The sequence below is a fragment of the Akebia trifoliata genome, chromosome 10 (assembly GCF_017979445.1).
Source record: "Akebia trifoliata isolate Shusen 1 chromosome 10, ASM1797944v1, whole genome shotgun sequence".
NCBI classification, from domain to species: Eukaryota; Viridiplantae; Streptophyta; class Magnoliopsida; order Ranunculales; family Lardizabalaceae; genus Akebia; species Akebia trifoliata.
In genome coordinates, this window is record NC_141384.1 from 27,802,500 (window position 1) to 27,822,924 (window position 20,425).

Consider the following 20,425-nt stretch of genomic DNA (forward strand, 5'->3'; position numbering starts at 1 on the left):
TATATCTCGAGATGATCTCAAGAAGTATAGTTTGTTAAAAAATATTTAGGTGCGACAGTTACATGAACCTCATTCCACTATAATCAGTGTCCCTATTACATGAGAATCCGAGACCCTTCTCTCATCTCCATCTCTCATCCTCTCCTGTTATATTGGCCTTAGTTTCTTTAAATAGAAAAATGATATAAAATAAAAAGAGAATTCTCTTATATAATATCACATGTTCATCTTCAAATACGCATCAATTGGTGTGAATGAACGATTCAACTGAGAGTGAATTTTATCTTTCCATGCTATTCATTTAGAAATCAAACTTCGAGAAATAGTTTAAAAAAAAATACTTGATAAAAACAATTTCTCGCAAGAGCTGAAAACTCGAACAACTCTCGAAGCAACTTCAAATTCCAACTCTAACATCCAAGTAACTAAGAAAAGCGCTTCTAGTTCCTTGTTGAAATTGAAAACTCATTTTCGAAAGAAAACCAAAATATACATAGTTTTGGAGTATTCTAAGTAAGATTCCATTTAAGTGGTGGACCATTTTTGGGTAAGATGGAATGGAATGATGGTATTGGACTTAGAATATAATTTGTTGCAGCGATAACCTCAGACCAATTTTTTATATTTTCAGGAGACTTTATCTTTTTGACTATATTAAAGTAGGCGTAAAGGATCCGTTCTACAAAGGAGTTGGAAAGGTTGATGGTGAGACCGATCAATTCAGTACTCCACGTGGCAATTCTTTAGACGTACTGTACTCACCGAGTAACAAAAGTCAACATCGTTGGTCACTTTTGGCCGTTGGATTTAACAACTTTTAATATATATAGGTTAAAATGTTGGTCGTTTTTTATACTTAAAAAAAACATTCTCAATGTTATTTTAATCAAAATTAAAAAGTCAAGATAATTATGATTTGAAAAAGGAAATAATTTAAAGTTCCATTAACTTTCCACAAAATGGTTATAGTGGGAAGTTAGTTTGGACAATTTCTTGCTTCTACTCATTTTTAGTTATTGATGATAGTTAATGATTTTATGACTCGAGTACTTTCACTCGATCTGATATGGTAAGGGTTCAAAATCGTTGATTTTTTCTTACGTATCTCGATAAAAATAATCAATGATTTTGTCTTCTTGCCACATCAGACTGATTGAAAATGCTCGAGTAAAAAAATCACGACCCATTGATGATTCAACGAACACTCGAATTTTAATGAGTCCTGATAATTTGACTCATTTTTTAAATACTCACTTTAACTCATCCTTTACTAAATCGTACAAAATCGTAAATATCTGGATTTGTGTATCTCGAAGCAAAGGTTGTACTGTGATGTGATGGAGGAGTCAAAGTAAGTACACAAAAAGTGATTGATGTTTATTTCGAGATGATATTTATTTTAAAGGAAAAAAAAAAGTATTTTTGTTCTCCAACATATCGACATTTTGATTAATATTTGAGATTACCCTATGGTTTAAACTAATAACAAGCTTCCCTTGAACTTGGTCTTCTTAGATTGATTATTCTAAATTACTTGAATGCTATCATCTTCAATCTCTTAACTATAAAACTTTAATTTTAATTTTTAAACTTGAGATTCTATCTATTCCAACAATCTTAATATGAAGTATTTACTACAAAGGGTTGGGACTTAAGATTAGGTTGAAAAATTATGAATAGAAGAAAAGTTGGAACAAATTTAAATAGTTGCTATTGCCACACCAACTTTTGCTAATGTCACCCAAGTTTTGTGCTAATCTTTGATGAGTCACATATGAATTGAGGTGGCATTAGTAAAAGTTGTGTCAATAAAATCTCTCTAAATTTAAAAAGAACTTACTATAGATGTTGAATATCTTGAAAATAATGAATTTTTGGGAGAAAAATCAATGATTATATTTTTACTTGAAATCCAAGACGAGAACATTTTACGTTAACCTATCAATTTCTGATAGGATTCAGATGTACCTCAATTATTTAATTTATTATATATATATTTTTATATATCGAATATATTTTTTTATATATAGTATTCTTAATTTCATTTAAATACATACAGATAAAATATTTCAATCTTTTTGGTTATCTTTATATTTGTAATTGAAAAATAGATTTTTTAAAATTATTTTTATATGATTTTATATTTTAAATTTTTTTTGAATATTAATAATTTGCAAATAAGGCACGTATTCAGATCAAATCGATTTCAGATTAAAGATAAAAATAAAACATATCAGATTCAATTCACACATTCATTAATTCAATTGGATCATGTATCTAATTTAAAATTTTTGAATCGATATTGGAACAGTACTGATCCGATATGGAACCCATCCCATGCTAGCCTAGTTTTAGGGTTCATTATGTCCAAGTGTACCCCCCACGAGGGCTTAAAAAGTCCTTGGTGGTTGACCATAAGAAAATAAATCCGCCTGGAATTATCATTTCTCTTTGGGCACTTGCAGTACCTTTGTTTCCTTTTTCATTTTCCAATACAATCCAAAACCTTTAACAATATTTTTTCAGGTTAAATCTCGGAAATAGAACTCATGACTCATGAGTCAGCCCTCTGGGCCACGTGATCAAAATGTGGGACTCACATGATCTCACTCTCCTCACACCTACTGCAAGCTGTAAAGTATTATAGCTAATAAATAAGTAAACTACTAGAGGTCAAATACCAATAGTGAAATACCCAAATTACCCTCTCTCCATTCATTCTCCTTAGCACATATCATGTAATTTCTAAATACCTGTATGGCATTTTCGTCATAAAAAATTATACAAGTCAATCCAGACAGATGTACATCCTGAGTAACAGTAGTTGATGCTAACGTGAGCACCGAGTGATAGAAAAAGGAGAGAGACAGTAGAGTTTGAACTCTGGAGAAATATCAAAAGAAACAAACAAAAACAAATAAGAATTACTCATCCTCTCACTAATTACAACAGCGTCGGATAGTTTAAATCCAACGAACCAATAGTATACTAACATATGGGTAACTTAACAACCATTTCAGTCTCTTTCCACGTGTCACTATCGTATCCGTTAGTGTGTTAGTTTGTGTCCAACGACATTGGACTTTATAAAGCCTACTAATATATTTTCCGAAGAAGAAGATGAGTAGCTTATCAGAGAAACAAGAGAGAGAGAGCACAAGCAGTCATTCGGTTCTGTTTCGTTCTTCTAGTGGTTTGTACTCAGATATGTGGGGTTGATTGATCAATCTCAGTTGTTTCGATCATGCCATCTCGTCAGCCGTTGATCTTACCAGTAACAGCATCATCTCCTGTCCCGCCCAACAACGAAACTACTCTCCACCACCACCACCACCACCACAACCACTATCGTCTTCTCCACTCTCATCTACTCCCTCCTCTCATTGCCGCAACCGTAGCTTTATCAATCTTACTATGTCTGGCGGTGCTGTACAGGAAACTTTCTGGAAAACGGACCGTACCAGCGGATCTAAAACCGCCCCATCGTTTCTCCTACTCCGCTCTCCGCCGCGCCACGTCATCATTCTCCGCTTCTAACCGCCTCGGCCAAGGCGGATTCGGGTCGGTTTATCGGGGCACCTTACCATCCGGTCAAGAAATCGCTGTGAAGTTGATGGATTCGGGTTCTCTACAAGGCGAACGAGAGTTCCAGAACGAACTCTCTTTAGCTGGTAAGATCGACTCAGATTACATCGTCTCTCTTATAGGTTTCTCCTCCAATCAGAAGCGTCGTCGTATGTTGTTAGTATACGACTTGATGCACAATCGCAGTTTACAAGACGCATTGTTGGATCGAAAATGTCCAGAAGTGATGGAGTGGAAGAAACGCTTCACAATTGCGATCGACATTGCTAGAGGACTCGAATTTCTTCATTGTTCTTGCGATCCCCCAATAATTCATGGAGACATTAAACCTAGTAATATTCTTCTTGATTTCAATTTCAATGCAAAAATCGCAGATTTCGGACTCGCTCGATCGAAAATCGAGGAGGTTTGTGATTCCATTTCAGTGATTGAGATTGAAGAAGATGAGAAAAAGATTGGAAATGGATCTAAAGTGAAGATTACAGAGAAATTAGGGTTTATTGAAGGAGGTGGTGAGGATAATGGATCTATAATTGAAGAAACGGAGAGCGTTTTGACCGGATTCGAGGAAGGAAATTGTGGTGTGGAGGCCTCACCGTCACCGGAGAGTTTTATTAGGGTTCTTGATGCGGAGGCGTCGCCCGAGACTGTTACAATAGAGGCGTCTCCATCGGAGATCTTGGATAAGACGAGTGTTTCAGAGGGGAATTTCGATAAGCTTAGTGTAGATAGTAGGAAGGATTTGGTTGGAAATTCGAATCGAAGAGGCGTAAAGAAGAAGAGTAGTGTTTCCGGGAGGGATTGGTGGTGGCGACAAGACAATGGAGGTGGAGGAGGAGGAGGAGGAGGAGGGGTTGGATCTGAATCTGAATCTGGAGGTGTGAAGGATTATGTGATGGAGTGGATTGGGACGGAGATCAAGAAAGAGAGACCGAAAAACAATTGGATTTCGTCTATGCCGGACAATGATAATAGTAGTAGTAAACCACCAAGTGGGAAAGCTGAGAAGAGGAAACAACAGAGGCGATTGGAGTGGTGGACGTCATTGGACGAAGATAGGGTTTCAAAGAAGGATAAGAGTCGCCCGGCTCGGGAATGGTGGAGGGAGGAGTTTTGTGAGGAACTTTGTAGGAAAAAGAAGAAGCGTGATCTCAAGTCGAGTAGTCGGGGTAGCGGAGGAGATACTTGGTGGCCAAGGGACGATGATTCTTCGGTTTCAGATCGGACGACGAAGAAGAAGAAAAGCAGGAGTAGGGGAGGTAGTAGGAGTAGTGTTGATTGGTGGTTAGATGGGCTTAGTGGGGAGTTTCGAACTGGTCGACGAAACAGCCAAGATTGGGCAAGTGGAGAGATCCCGAAGAGTGGTGGTGTCAGTAGCACACCGAGTATGCGGGGCACTGTATGCTACATTGCTCCCGAGTACGGTGGTGGGGGTCTACTTTCGGAGAAATGTGATGTTTACAGTTATGGTGTTCTTCTATTAGTTTTAGTCTCGGGTCGTCGGCCCCTCCAAGTGACGGCCTCGCCCATGTCGGAATTTGAACGGGCGAACCTCATTTCGTGGGCTCGTCATTTGGCTCATCGAGGGAAGCTTCAGGATCTTTTTGATCCAGCACTCCGGTCGTTGGACCAAGACGAGGCTCTACTTTGTATCACTGTTGCACTCCTCTGCTTGCAACGATCACCAACTAAGCGACCCTCTATTAAAGAAATTGTGAGGATGCTTTCGGGCGAATCCGAGCCCCCTCACCTTCCTATTGAATTCTCCCCGTCTCCACCGTCTAGCTTCCCGTTTAAGTCCCGAAGAAGGCTCGGTGAGTTATCCCAAGTCTTGTAGCCATTTTCATGAATTTAATTTAACATCTTTTAGAGATGATTAATGTAAAAAACAAAAAAAATCCATGAATTTAGTTTTTTTTTTTTTTCTCCCTTTCTTCACTTGGTTTTGTTTAGATGTGTGTAGTATGACATGGCTTTCGATTCCACATTTGAACATGGTCTTTAGCTATTATGATTCAAACACTAAAGGGGCATCCAAAGAGGAAGACCCTACTTCACCTTCCTTATTACACTTTGTTGATTTCAGGAATCTCGGGCACGTTCTTAAGTGCTAATTTATTTAAAACATTGACCATACTTTTTAAGTGGTGAGGCAATAATCAATAAAATTCATTAGTGGTTGGGGAATTGAGCAAGAAATTAAGCTTTTGTTGAATGAGGAACTTAATGGGCCATCATTTTCTGCAACTTTTCCAAAGTAGTAGACCCAGCTTTCTCGTATAGAAATTTATTTAAATGTAAGGGAAGAGATTTTAGTCTCGGTCCCATTTTTTGCAACGTAGATGCATAAAATCACATCCTATGTAATCTGTAAAAGTTCGTTATACTGGCTCACATAAAAAGGAAGAAAAAGCGAAAATCTGAATTGGCATTCATACTTTTAGAGAGATTCTATTGCCACACCAACTTTTGCTTATGCCACCCCAATTCATATGTAAATCACCGAAGAATTAGCACGCATCTTGGGGTGGCGTTAGAAAAAGTTGATGTGGCAATGGAAACTCTCTAATTTTTTTTGAAAAAAAATAAAGGTGCTAAATATCTATGTTCTTATGGAGTGAGTTGGCATGTCGTGCTGGAACAAAAGTTTCAAGTCGTTACAATCATCATCATCTTTTAATTGTAAGAAAGAAATAAGAGCCCATTGAGGGCTTTTTGTGCTGGAGTGAGTTCTTGTATCTCGATGTGAGATTGCTGCAACTTCAAGATTATGGCCTCGCGTCTCTCCAAACCCCATCTTGTATATGTGCTTCCCACCATGGTATAACTAAATGAGGATTTTACCATTCGCGGATGCTATGAATTTGACTCTCTTGGATAAAATTTTCAAGATCCAATGTTTAGAATTCACTACCACCTATGCAGGACAAACTTTCTTTTGATAATTTTGGGGGTAAAATGTTCCCACAACCATTGTGGAATGTTCTGAAAAACTCTTCTAGATGTCAAACAGTTACACCTGAAACCAAGCTGTGTGGTTTCTGGGGTTAGGAAGCATGTTGAAGTAGATTGCATCCTACCAAGGGTGTTGGCAGGTTGCTTCATTGTGGTTTTGACACTTCTGTCACATACATAAATCAGTACAAAGGTATGACATTTAGCTTTTCTTATGTTACTTACCATATTTGCCTGTTAAAGGAACAATTGCCACAGAAAAAAGCAGGAAACACCTTATTCTACCACATTTGTAACTATCTTGATGAGGGAGACTGGAAGAGGAATTCACAGGTATGCGTTAAATAAATGATTTTTGTAGTAACGATTGCTGTCACTAACTCCGGATTATTATTATTATTATTATTATTATTACTATTAGCATTGTTATTTTTTTTTGCTAAGTATTATTATTATTAGATAGCTGCTATTGGCACCCCAATTTTTCTTACTACACCCCAATTTAAAATAAAGAAAATAAGTGAATGATTGAGAATAAGTAAAAGTTGGGGTGCCAATTGAAGCGCTCTTGTTTTTTTTTTTTGTTGACTAGATTTTTATTTTGTGGGTTTAGGATTTTATATGAGCCTAATCATAATTGTAAACAACTAGTGAAATTGTTTAAATGAGTGTTATAAGGTTTTGTGATGTTGAGAATTATAATTTGAGCTAAACCTTTGTAATGTGTGAAGAGTGTGTTTTAATCTGTAACTGGGTTGTGATAAATAATTTAAGAAATTGGGGGTGTAATAAGTAAAAGTTGGGGTGCCAATAACAGTTCTCTATTATTATTATTATTATTATTATTATTGCTGTTATTGTTGTTGAATTCTGATGCTGGTAACTTATTGGAAATGGATGAGGTTCTGCATTGCCGCCTAGTCTATAACATTCCTAAATGCATGGGGGAAAAAGTAGTCGACCCTCTAACCAACTCTTCAATGTGTTCAGCCACATATGTGAGTCTAAAGGATATGACCCCTTCACAACCAGCCCACTTACTTGCAATCATAAGAGCTTAATTGTAGGATTGCTTTTGTTTTATTTATATTATATATTTGGCTTTACTAGATGGGTACTTTGTGAACAGGTAGCTAGTGTTTACCAAAGTTGAAGGTTGCTTGACATGTAGAAAAACAAATTACTCACACTTTTAGGTTACACACATTGGGACCTTTAGAGGAAACAAGGGTTGTCTAAGATGTAGGGTTGGCATTAAAGAAATATTGAAGGGCTTAAGAAAGAGGTTATAATTTTGAAAGAAATTAGAAATAAGTATTTGGTGGTTTAAAAGGTAAAATTGACAAAAAGAAAATGTTTTTAGGGTTTCAGGTATGTTGGAGAAGGAATAGGTGAAGAATCTAAGGGCTTGAGAATAAGAATAATGGTGGAGAATAAGAACAGATAGATCTATTGGCATTACATAAATAATATCTAGGAGTCACACTAGGGTTTCTTGAAACTTCACACATCCAAGAGAGAGAGAGTGCAAGCTCTTTCTTTTTTCTTTTTTTCTTTTTTATAATTTCATCAGCTCCACTATAAAAACACAAAACAAGACTTATATAACCCCTAATGCATGAAAATAGAAAAGAAAAATAAAATAAAATAAAATAGAAAATAATAATTAGATCTCCCTGCTAGTACATCTGCCCTCTATTATTTCAATACCTGAATTACCCATGTGGATCATCCATCAGTTAAAGAAGCTTAAATAAAGGGCTCTTGTAAACTTTAAAAGGCTTTGATTGATCCCTCCCATGTCTTTAGGGTATACCTGCAGTTGCCTCTTTGCTGGGCTGACTTCTGTGGGGGAGAAGTAAGTTCTGTCAAGTTCTCTATCAAGCCCACAGAGAGGTCGTCTTGGTATAATGATTTAGTTTGATTTCCTGATAATCTCCATCGATTCTGATGTCTCCTTTGGAAAAGTCAGCCTTCACTGTACCCGGCCTAAATCTACCTACAAGAAATTGACACAAAGAATTCCCTCTGTCCTGCATTCTGATGCCACATGTACGGCTTCGATATCTGCACTACTTTTTCTCACCACAATATGCACTATTATATTTCTTATATACTCTATTCGTAAGACCAACTTTTGTGACCGGGTAGCCATCCTGACTTCCATTTCCGAGTAGTTGGTTAGGTTCAAATTTCATATATTCTACATGAGGCTTAGGCTTCGAAGGATAACCCGTACTCCTAGATCAAGTTACGTATTAAGTGCTTTGAGACACATTAATTCTGGATAAGAAGCTAAACATATTAATATTTAGAGGGGATTATAGCCCACCCTTAGTGAAGTCCAACACTTCTGAACAGATTTGTGTTAACGATGAAACAGATCTATCTTTGTTTAGTTTGATATTTTAATGATTGCTTTAACTTTAAAAATTGATTGAAATTGTGAGGATGGTTGATTTAAACTTTTGGGAAGGAGAAGCTCATTTTGCAAAACACGACAAGGAGAATGTTTTGAAATAAAATCTTAGACCAGAGATGGTGGTCTTGAAGGCTTCAACCTTGAATAGTTCCCTAAGATTGAAAAAGTGAGGATGGCAGTTGGTTGGGATGCAATTTTCTGAAAGTGGTAAGGAAAGTTCTAAGGTTCTCACATCAAAGGGGGGGGGGGGGGGGGGGGGGGGGGGGGGGAAGGTTAGTTGAAGCTTAACTTTGATGATTGATTGGATTGATGCTCCTTTAACAAGGAATTGAAGTCTGGTACACATTTAAATTTTTAGTTATTTAATTTAAATTTTTTTATTTTTTATAATTATAAATTTATTGAGATAAAGAAAAATATTGCAGGGCAGTCGAGATGACCAACCAAGACAAGCACGTGCCTATGTGACACACAAAGTTTCCCAACGGAAAACAAAATCTTCAAAGAACATGCCCTTAAACTCATGACATAATTTACGCCAATAAAATAACTGATTCTGGCCTTGCAGATGAGAAGTTCCTCCATATTAATTACCTGAGGAATTAATTCAAGCATCGGTCTCATAGAATAAGTAGAACCTAGATTGAATACACAAAGTGTAAGTTTGGTACTGACAATGCCCAGTAAAAAAATTCAATTTTTTAGAAATATCCCGAAGGGACCATTTTTATTAGCTGGGGTCTATCATTTATAGGATGAATAGATTGAAGAAGATTTGCCCATAGGATCAGAATTGGATGGTTAAAGTGGAGATGTACTTCTGAAGTGCTATGTGATCAGGAAATCTTATGAGAATGTTGTAAGGTTAGTTGTGCTTTTTGGGTTGAATATTGGGTGGTAAATTGGGTGCAAGGGAGGTGAAGATGTTGAGATAGATGAGTGGAAAGAAAGAAACTTAGAAATGAAAATTTTGATAAATGTAGAAAGGGTCTTGTTAACGTGTGCCCTTTGGGCACAAGTTAAATGTGCAATAAATACACTATTGGAAATTGGATTTGGATCCAAAATGTCCTTGAAAAATATTATTTTAGCAAAGTACCCTCATATTTCAATTTCCAAAGTGTGTTTATTACACTTTAAAAGGGCACATGTTAACAAAATCCATGAAGAAATAGAACCAATAGGCAATAAACTAATAGAAAACTTGTCTGCGTTAGCGCAACAGCTTTTGCTAATACGCTCCATCGTTGCATGTTTGATGGTTTGGGCATGTTCAACGAAGGCCAATTATTATTTGAACTTTAGAAGAAATATTCAAGTTGAAGGTCATAAAGTACGAGAGAAAGACCCAAAAGAATGTTGATTGAGATTGTGAAATCGGATAGTCGAATATGCACTCACATTCAATTACAAAAGACGTGGTTCTGGACATCGTGGAATGGAGGAACAAGACTCATTGCGATGGAATCTACTTGAACTAATAGACTAAAACTTAAGTGTGATCGATTACTCTTTGCGAGCGAGATGGTTTCAGCTACAGTTATCAACATGAGAAGTGTAAAGATTTAGTGATAAGTTTTCAAAAGATCAACAAGAGAACATTTTTTAGGTTCCTTCTACTGCAAAAAGCCTCTGTTTTTAGAGTAGTCTTTTATAAGTTTGTCCTCATGTCAGTATGTGTATCATCTAACTTTCTCTCGTCAAGTAGGTTTCATCTCTCACTCACTCCACTTGTAAAGTAAATTTTTAGAAATAAGAAAAATTGCAGATTATCAATGACCCTTTGCAGACCATTTCATAATGTTTCGCCACTCCATGATTGCCCTTGACCAACTACAATTTTTTATTTTCTTTTTTCTTTTCGTGTGCCCATGTTTTAATTAAAAGAATGAGAAATTTACTGGGTAGATCGGTAGATCCTATCTGTTGCATTTTTATTACTAAAACGCCCTTGCTTTATCAAGTAACTCAACAAACCTTTCTTCCTTCTAACCAGGCTTTCGTGACTAAATTAGTAAGATTTGAAATCTTACCATGGGTCGTTGGGCCCACATGGTTTATCACATTGGCAATCCATCACCACAGACTTCTAGATTTCATGGAAAAACTTACATTTAAAAAAAAAAAAAAAAACTTTTTTCAACTTAATCCATGATTTTAAAACTTGGTTTCGCGTCTTGTCTCGGATGAGTTTTCTGATATGTTTGAGACATCTTGTTCAAAAAATCAAAAAATTGAACGTGAGGTATTAAATCTCAGTCAAAAAAATGATTTGTGAGTTGGTCTCATTCAGCTCTGATACTGAGTTAACTCGTGCGATACGTCTAGGTCTCGGACGATTTTTAAAACCATGGTTGAAAATGGACGGTTACCAAACTCCCAAATTTAAAATTAAAATTCAATTGACAAAATTATTAATTTTTTTTAAAGATTTTTTTTCCAAAATTATTAGAATTCTGTCCTCTACAACCAGATGACATAAGATTATAATTTGGATGCAACAAATTGATGTGGTGAGAAAATGTTTTGCTTTTTTAACAGAATCCATGGCCAGGGATCCACGTCATTTACAAAGATTAAATATTTATAATAGTATTTTTCTGTAAAATGAATGATCGATTAAGAAAATTGAGAGTATTATATGTATTTAATCATTTGCAATTACAATATTGGTCTGAAGTAGGAACCATGTTTGATAGGCTTATAGCAAAAACGTTGCTTTTGATTTCTAAAAGCACTTTCGGGTTCTCAAAATTTGGTTTGGTAACCCCATAAATTGAAAAGGGATAAAAAGCGAAATTTGTCTGGCTCCAGCATTTTAGGAACCTAATAAAATTTAATGAGTTATGCATTTTTTATTTTTTTTATTTTTTACTTTTTTTAAATTTTTATTTGATGGCTTGAATACCCTTTAGATCGTATTTAAGATATTATTTAAATCAATGACTGAAATGTTTAAAATTTTAAACCATTAATGAGGCTGGGGGTTTCAATGTGTACCCATGTATCAAAAACCTAGGTTCCGATTCCCTTGTTATTGGAATCGATTAGAGTTGAGTCTAAAATAGGACCGAGCCAATAGGAAGCAAAATCATTGGGTTCTATTTGATGGGCATGCAAGTATCCAAAACCAATTTATTTTGTCATCTCTTTATAGGTGATTTAAAGTTATCCTATATTTTAAAATGACTATATAAAGTTCTTCAATGTTTCATACAAACTTATCCTATATAAACTTGGCTTAAAAAATGGACTATCTCTTTTAAATCTTTATTACTTATAAAGAAGATAAATTTTAATTTAAAAAAAAAATCTATTATGTATAAATTTTTTGATAATCAGGTTTCTTAGAAGACAACGGACTGGATCGTATTTGGGCTTTGCCCAATCCATAAACCATGGTCTTGTCCAAGGGCTAGTCCTGGGACACGTGCAACGCCCGCACATTACACATACAAGGTAAGTGAGGGTGCACCCTTGCGGTTGACCCCTGAGGAATTAATGCTCATACTGAGTATTGAACTCATAGCGTATGAGCATTAACTGCTTATCAATCCGAAATTGCCATTGAGCCAATCCTCTAGTGTTAGTGAAACAAATTATAATTAAATTAATACTTTATATTTATAGATAATATGACAAAATTTTCAAATGAAAACAAGCTTTATAATATTTTGAAATATTTTCTTTCCCGTTTGATTTTTGAGAATCGGAACCGATGGGTATCTATATTTGACACCCTAAGATTGTAGGTAGGTTGTCTGATACTCTGATTTAGTAGGTGGCCTTAGTGTATCACACACGTTAAAAAAACTATTTCTTTTTTTAATGTTGTCTAGGTTAAACCCCTCATTACTTAGTCTCCCTTCCTTTAAAGAATCTATTATGTGAGCAACCCTACAAATTAGGGATAAATGGTGGGTGAAGACTTTTGTGCTTTTCAAAGTGTTTCCAAAGCCTTCTTAGAAAAAGAAAAAAAGAGAAAATATATGATGGATCTAAGATATACCATTTCTTATGAACTCAAGGCGAATTTAGGATTTTCTTGTAGTGGGGGCAAATTATATTTATCTGATAAGGTTGGAGAACATGAAGATGAGATGAAAATTCATGGGTTCTTTAGTAGAAGTTGTAGAAAAATGTATTTAGGTAATTTCTTATTAGCCTATGAGAAAATACCTAAGTCAAGGGCAGTCTCATCAATGGAGGTGGGGGTGACCACTAAATATTAACAAAATAGAAGAATTCTAACAAACCCAAAAACTTAAATTAGGGTAAACTCAAAATATATCAAATTCTAAAAAAGAGAATTTAATTTCTTAAAAATTTTGTGGGGGTAAATGCCCCCATTGTAAATCTACTTCTGGATGAACCTAATAAATTAGGACCACACGATTGGCTTGTCAAAGTTTCATCATTTCTAGCAATCCTCTCTCCTTTGACTAGAACAATGTTCTTTTTATCTCTATGATGTTAACAAATTTATCTTCCAAGGGAAAATGATCATCAAAAATTAAAATCTTAGGGCAAAGAATATTCTTTTTCCCTAAATGAATTTCAAAGATTGATTGCACATAAGAAAATATTGTTGCAAATAGACACATTTTCAAACATTTAATGTTTCCGGGGTTAATGTTTCATATCGATCTTGGCCAATACATATTAGATTCCAATATTGTAAGCCATGGATGGGAGTAATTGGGAGAAAATAACATTAACAAGAGGGAAAACATTTTCCATTGGGAGAGAAAATCACTGGGCATAAAAAATGGTTTTTCAGGAATTGCGCAATCATGTACCTGAAATTGACATTTTTTAAAGAAAATAATTTTCCGTCTTTTTTCATCTGTAATCATATGGATCCTCTTTTTTTTTTATGATATTAAATTTGCCTCCCTAACTCCAAGGGGTTAGTCTAGTGGTAAGTTGAGCCTTAATATGCTCCTTAGGAAGGGTAGAAACCTCACGACGCAACGAATTCCTTGGGGCCACCCTCCCGGGTTTGTTGACTCTCGACTCAATCAGTTGAGTATAGGCGGTGTGTGTGACCGTGGGATTAGTCTGTAAAGCATGAATCGAGGTCCACATTTGGCCACGTGGACTGTCACATTGGTCCGAATGACAACTCAGCCTCTTGTTTGTCGTCTAGATTGGGTTTGAAAAAAAAATCCTCCCAAAAAAAGTAATTTTTGGCGTTAGATCTTGAGTTTAAAAGCGAGTGGTTATTGAACTCTTAGATTTAAAATTTAAATCTAACGGTGAAAAAATCTCTTTTTTTAGTTCTGTTTTTTTGAAAATTCATAAAAATTTTATGCTCTATATAGATATGGCACATCCATGATGTATTTGGGTGCCACAGTAACCTGTGGTCCATAGAGATGGATGGTCTTTCGGTCCACATAACCACATATATACCTCCTTGGGTTAATAAATATTAGAGTCTTCTCCCTTGATATTCTTCTTTTTTAATAACTTAATTTAACCAACTCCGATTTTTAATTAACTCAAAAAAATTAGAACTTATTTAATGATGATGGCTAACCACTTTTGATTCCAAATCTTTAGGGTTGAATCTTAGAAGTTTGAATACAGTGAACTTAATTGTTAGATAAACACCCGCCGTCATAGTTGTATTATTTTACGAATTTTGGATCCAATTATGGAATTTCCTTGAAAATCCCAAAAAAGAAGGTGTATTTATCTTAGTCATTGTCGTTGTCATTGTTGTCATCATCACGAATTAGTTAAACAAAACCAATTCTATAGTCTCCATTTGATTTCGTCTAGCATCAAGTGTCATGGAAACATGGTTTTAAAACTCATTTTGACGGCTCATCTCGTCCATAAATGAGACCGAGTTGTCTTGGACAAGTTTCACAATACATTTGAATTGTCATGTTCATCAATGAAAAAATGAACTGTGGCTTTAAATCTCATTCAATACGTTTTACTTGTCTATCCCTCTCATTGGAAGACAATATTGAGATGTATTATGAATCATCTCGATCTCAGATGAGATTTAAAACCATGCGCGGAACTAAACCATCGTTAATCTAATTCCCAAGCACACAATTTATTTCTCATATAGTGTTTTATACAAGTGTAGGTGAGTGTCCAAGTGAGACGACTCTTTCAAATAAAAAAGTTCTGTTTGAATAGAAAGTAGAAAGTAACTGTGGAAAAAAGTAACTTTTATAAAGTAGTTACTTTTACTTTTACTTTTTTTTTTTTTAATTCAAAAAAACTATATTTTTCAGAATATAATATATCAAAAATATATATATATATATATATATATACTCTTCAACATTCAAAAACCTTTTTTAAAAAAAATTACTTTTTAAATATATCCAAACGAGTCCAATGGGAAAGTACTTTTGTGAAGAAGGTAACTGCAAAGCTCAACAACTATGATGAGCTTTCCTCATATAATCATGGGGCCCAAAACATTTTTCTTCTATTCGAGATAAACAGCTCCAATAGAAGATCAAGAAACCCACCTTATCTTTGATGATTGAACTTTTTTTTTGTTGACCATTGACCTTATGATTTCAAAGCTGACCAAGTTATTGATTTGGATCGGACGGTTACGATCCTCTCTCGCAAATTGTATTATTGACTGATAAATATATTGTGAATGGGATTCATCCAACGCATTAAAACCATATGGCCAACTCCATCACTCATGATTTTTGTCGATGACCAACCTAAAGGTGCCCATCAAATGATGTGAACAACACGTGTAGTAGCGTTCATCGATGTGATGAACCTCATTCCTATATTATAAAACCTCTTGTTTATATTATAATTCTAAAACTCGACTCGAATGTCCATTGAGTCCAGACAAAAACTTGTTAGGTGACTTGAATGTGTCAAATAAAAATATATTAAATTAATTTTTTTTAATATTTCAAAATAAATAAAAATATTCACTTCTTGTTCTCCACAAAATAGCCGAATAGCTCAGCAGAGTTTTTAATGTTTTTTTCTTTTCTTGCTTTGGTGGGCGACACATACTAACCACCCTAGCATAGGGCTGTCAACGGATGCTTATCAATTCGGATACAATAATATTCGAATCCGAATTCAAAATTTTTATTTGATATCCGAATTCGAATCCGATTATCCTATTGGATATCAGATAATATCCGATTCAAATTTAAATAATTTGTATTTAAAAAAAAAAACATAATTTTTCATTATTAAAAAAATTTATTATATATTATATTATTTATATAATAAATAAATAAAATAAAATAAAATAATACATATTATATATTATTTCGAATTGGATATTATCGGATTCAAAATGTTAATATCTGAATCCGTATCAGCATCCGATAAGGATTCGAATATATAAAATTATTCGAACTCGAATCCGATATCTGAAATTTTTGGATAATATTCGATTTTTCAAATTCGAATTCGAATCAGATTTAAATTTTCGACTATCCATTGACACTGGCATGTGTTCAATAGTTAATATAGTCACTTTTAAGTGAAAAGGCATCTAGAGATTCAAAGTTGTAACCTAAGGAACAAGCTAATCGCCAGAGTTTCTAACCTGACAATGTGCATTTTGGAGCCAAGTTGACATGGTAATAAGTTGGCCTCATCAAGTTTCAGGACCAAGTCACCTTAGAATCCAATCTAATCAAACTGAGCCGAGTCAAATTGGCTTAATGAATTTTGAAACTATGTTTTATATCACTATCATCCTCATCATCAACATTAACATCAAAGGGAGCATAGAACGAGTTTAATAATAAGTACAAAAATTAAGTTATACTTCCAATGAAAAGGATTTAGCATAAGAGAACAAACACTAAGATACAAGAGGTTGAAGGATTTTTCTTTTGGCTAATTAATGCCATTTGAATTCCATGCCTTGACTCCATCATCAAGCCTTTTGTCCTCACTTGATTAAGACTTCTTCAAAACTATTCTTCTTTGGTTAATCCGAAACCTTTACTTCTTTGCTTCATTCAGCTTCTTTTCTCTCTTAATTCTTTGGCTCCATTTACAAGAAAATGATTTGGAGATGCTTTTGTTGTGCCTCCTTAGATGATGAACTCCCAATCAGGTATATTTCTTTTGATCAATTTGATTTTTTTTTTGGTTTTAATTCAGAATAGTAGTTGATATTTTTTATTTTTGTTATAGAGAAAGCAAGAATAAGGATTACCCATGGGATATTTACTCCCTTAAAGAGCTTGTTAGTGCCACAAACAACTTTCACAATGATAACAAGATCGGCGAGGGGGGATTCGGAAGCGTTTATTGGGGTCGATCGAGTAAAGGCGTCGAGGTAATCTAATCTTTTTTTTTTTTTCTCTCTCTCTCCAAATTTTAGTTCATATACTTCAGAAAAAATATATATTGAGGATGCCTGAGTGGATATTATTAAAGTTTTTTTTTCTTTTCCCGAAGACACGATTTGGATAGAATTGAATGGAGGAACATGATTTGTTCAGTTGAACCAAAATGTTTGAATAATACTTTTAATGGTGGTGATAATGAGGAAGCGTAAATTATTTTTGATACAAAAAAAGGTGGATTAAGACAGTGATGGCGGATCTAAATATGCTTGAATTAATAGAAGACATGGGTTTAAATAGAATCGAATGAAAAATAAGATTCATATTTACAAACCCAAAATTTTGAGATATGAATATGATGACAATGATGATTATGAAGTCATTTTCGATACCTTATTGAATCTATTTTCGTCTTGTAGATAGCGGTAAAACGACTAAAAGCTATGACAGCGAAGGCCGAGATGGAATTCGCCCTAGAAGTAGAGATACTTGGTAGGGTGAGACACAAGAATTTGTTGAGTCTAAGGGGATTCTATGCAGGTGGAGACGAAAGACTTATAGTCTATGATTTTATGCCTAATCATAGCTTAATCACACATCTACATGGCCATCTTTCTGCCGATGTTTTATTGGATTGGCCACGAAGATTGAAAGTTGCTATTGGATCTGCCGAAGGATTAGTGTAAGTAGAAAAACTCGTATTATGTTCATAGATATGCATATATATACATCACTAGAATTTGCTTCAACATTTCTTGTTAACTTCCTTTGAAGGTACTTGCACCACGAGGCGAATCCTCACATCATACATAGAGATATTAAGGCGAGTAACGTGCTTTTGGATTCGGATTTTCAAGCAAAAGTCGCTGATTTTGGATTCGCAAAGCTGATTCCAGATGGAGTAAGCCATTTAACAACAAGGGTTAAGGGAACTCTAGGTTACTTGGCACCTGAGTATGCAATGTGGGGGAAAGTATCTGAAAGTTGTGACGTTTACAGCTTCGGAATCCTACTTCTTGAGATCATTAGTGCAAGGAAACCGCTTGAGAAGCTTCCTGGTGGAGTAAAGCGTGATATCGTTCAATGGGCTACACCGATAGTCGAAAAAGGAAATTTCGATCTCATTGTTGATCCAAAGTTGAAGGGTAGGTATGATAAATCACAGCTAAAGAATGCAGTTATGATCGCTTTACGTTGCACCGATGGGAATCCCGATGTGAGGCCAAGTATGATTGAAGTGGTGGATTGGCTCAAGGGTGGTATAAGGAGGAGGAAGGAAGTGATGGTTATAAAAAACAAGGTTGAGGAAGAAGACGACGATGGCGACCAAGATGAAGATGAGAGTGAATACGAAGGAGTTCAATACGGGGCAAGAAGAACATGGGATGGTTTGAAAATGAGATGATGGGTTTGGGGGAATTTGGATTATATATGACTGAATATGTTGTTTATTTAATTATATTTATGAATTTTTTTTTTCTTAGCTTTGGGGAACTTGTTTTGTAAACAAAATTGTGGTATCATATGTAATACTTATCTAAAGTCCTCAAATCCAATTAAATTTTAGATATAACAAATCAAAATCATAAATTTATTTTATTTTATAACTGGATATCCCTGTAGACAGTGGACCGGACCTGTATCTGGGTTTTGCCCAGTCCATAGACCATGGTCTTGTCGAAGGACTAGTCCCAAGGTATGTGCAATGTTATAAATTTATTAATTGGGGGTGACTATCATACCCATAGTTATAGCTTCTCTTATGTGTTACGAAAATCCCCCATCAAGTTTTTTAGATATTTATAAAAATGGTAATATATATCCAATTTCGTAATTCTACTTATACCAAAGCAGTTATCTATTCAACTACCATACATGAGATTACCAATTTAGTAAAACAATAATTACAAAATACATTTTCTAGCCTACATAGAAACCCTAATTATGCAACTAGTTAAATTAGTAAAATATCTTGCATCTTGGGTTTTGCCCTTTGAAGGGGGGCCTTCCCAATTTCTATTTTTTTTTTAAGCCCACACATCCTATGTGAATGTTGGGTCCATTGAGTAGTGGGCCAAACATTCTTGGATTAGTGGGTCTAGAAAGAGTGTCACGTGGTGAGTGTGATTTAGAGATCCTAAATTTCTATTGATCCACGTGTATTGAAAAAGCATCACATGTCATTGTAAACATCGGTATTTTTGTAAATTCCAAATACCTTTCAATACACGTAGACCAGTAGAAATGCGGGGTCTCCAAAAACGAACTCTCACGTAGAAGCTAGAGAAGAAAATATTTTAGTAGCGGGCTCTGATGGGTTGGGCAGTATAAGGCCCTACTCCAACCCAGATGTGACGGCTTATTGAGCCCGACCTTGCAATCTTATCTTTATTAATTTTCCGCGACAAATACACCTATGACATGAATTTTTAAACTATACGAGTAAGATTCGACAATGGTCTAAAAGGATTCGATCTTATCACTCCATCCTTTTTCATGGCTAAAATAAGAATTCCAAAAATTCTCGATATTCTAATTCAACACTTATATTTATCTCTTACATGTCAAAAAGAGGAAGTTTTATTTCACAAGAACGAAAAAACCTTATCCCAAGGATTTGGTATTGGCTAAATAAATCATGTTAACAAAGTCTTTTATAAATAAATTGTATTTGTAAAACAGTTCACTTTCATAATCTGAGCACAAATGAATCCACATCATCAATCCACATTGACAGTTACAGATTAAGTCTATCTCACTCACATTTATGATCTTATTTGAATGAAGATGTGTTTGGGACAGTTGTGGACCACTACTTCATGAATGTGAGTGAGATAGACTTTATCTGTAACTGTCAATGTTGATTGATGATGTGGATTCATTTGTGCTCAGATTATGAGAGTGAACTGTCTTACAGTATTACCACCATGTTTTAAAATAAATAAACCAGAGACTATATAAGGTGCTATAGGATGTCAATATGACATGGACAATGGCTCCCATGTAGGATTGTTTGTGGGCCGTGCTTTCACCCGTTTTGGATCGACTTTGGATAGTTTAACTATACCCATTCAATCATGGTGTCGGGCCAAGCTGGGCCTGAATACATGATTGGATTGGGCTTGGACATTGTTTTATATGAATC

At 35.0% G+C, this 20,425-nt stretch overlaps 2 protein-coding genes across 2 annotated transcripts; both read left to right on the forward strand.

Annotated features, from left to right (window-relative positions):
* Positions 1-3,105: 3,105 nt before the first annotated feature.
* LOC147393565 (Protein kinase superfamily protein) lies at positions 3,106-5,508 on the forward strand. The gene has a single exon (XM_086456093.1). The coding sequence runs from the start codon at positions 3,245-3,247 to the stop codon at positions 5,420-5,422; it is 2,178 nt and encodes a 725-aa protein (XP_086312219.1). The 5' UTR covers positions 3,106-3,244; the 3' UTR covers positions 5,423-5,508.
* An 11,357-nt stretch (positions 5,509-16,865) lies between these two features.
* On the forward strand, positions 16,866-18,830 carry LOC147393566 (PTI1-like tyrosine-protein kinase At3g15890). The gene is made up of 4 exons (XM_086456334.1): positions 16,866-17,045; positions 17,126-17,270; positions 17,700-17,962; positions 18,055-18,830. The coding sequence occupies exons 1-4, from the start codon at positions 16,993-16,995 to the stop codon at positions 18,683-18,685; spliced, it is 1,092 nt and encodes a 363-aa protein (XP_086312460.1). The 5' UTR covers positions 16,866-16,992; the 3' UTR covers positions 18,686-18,830.
* Positions 18,831-20,425: the final 1,595 nt, after the last annotated feature.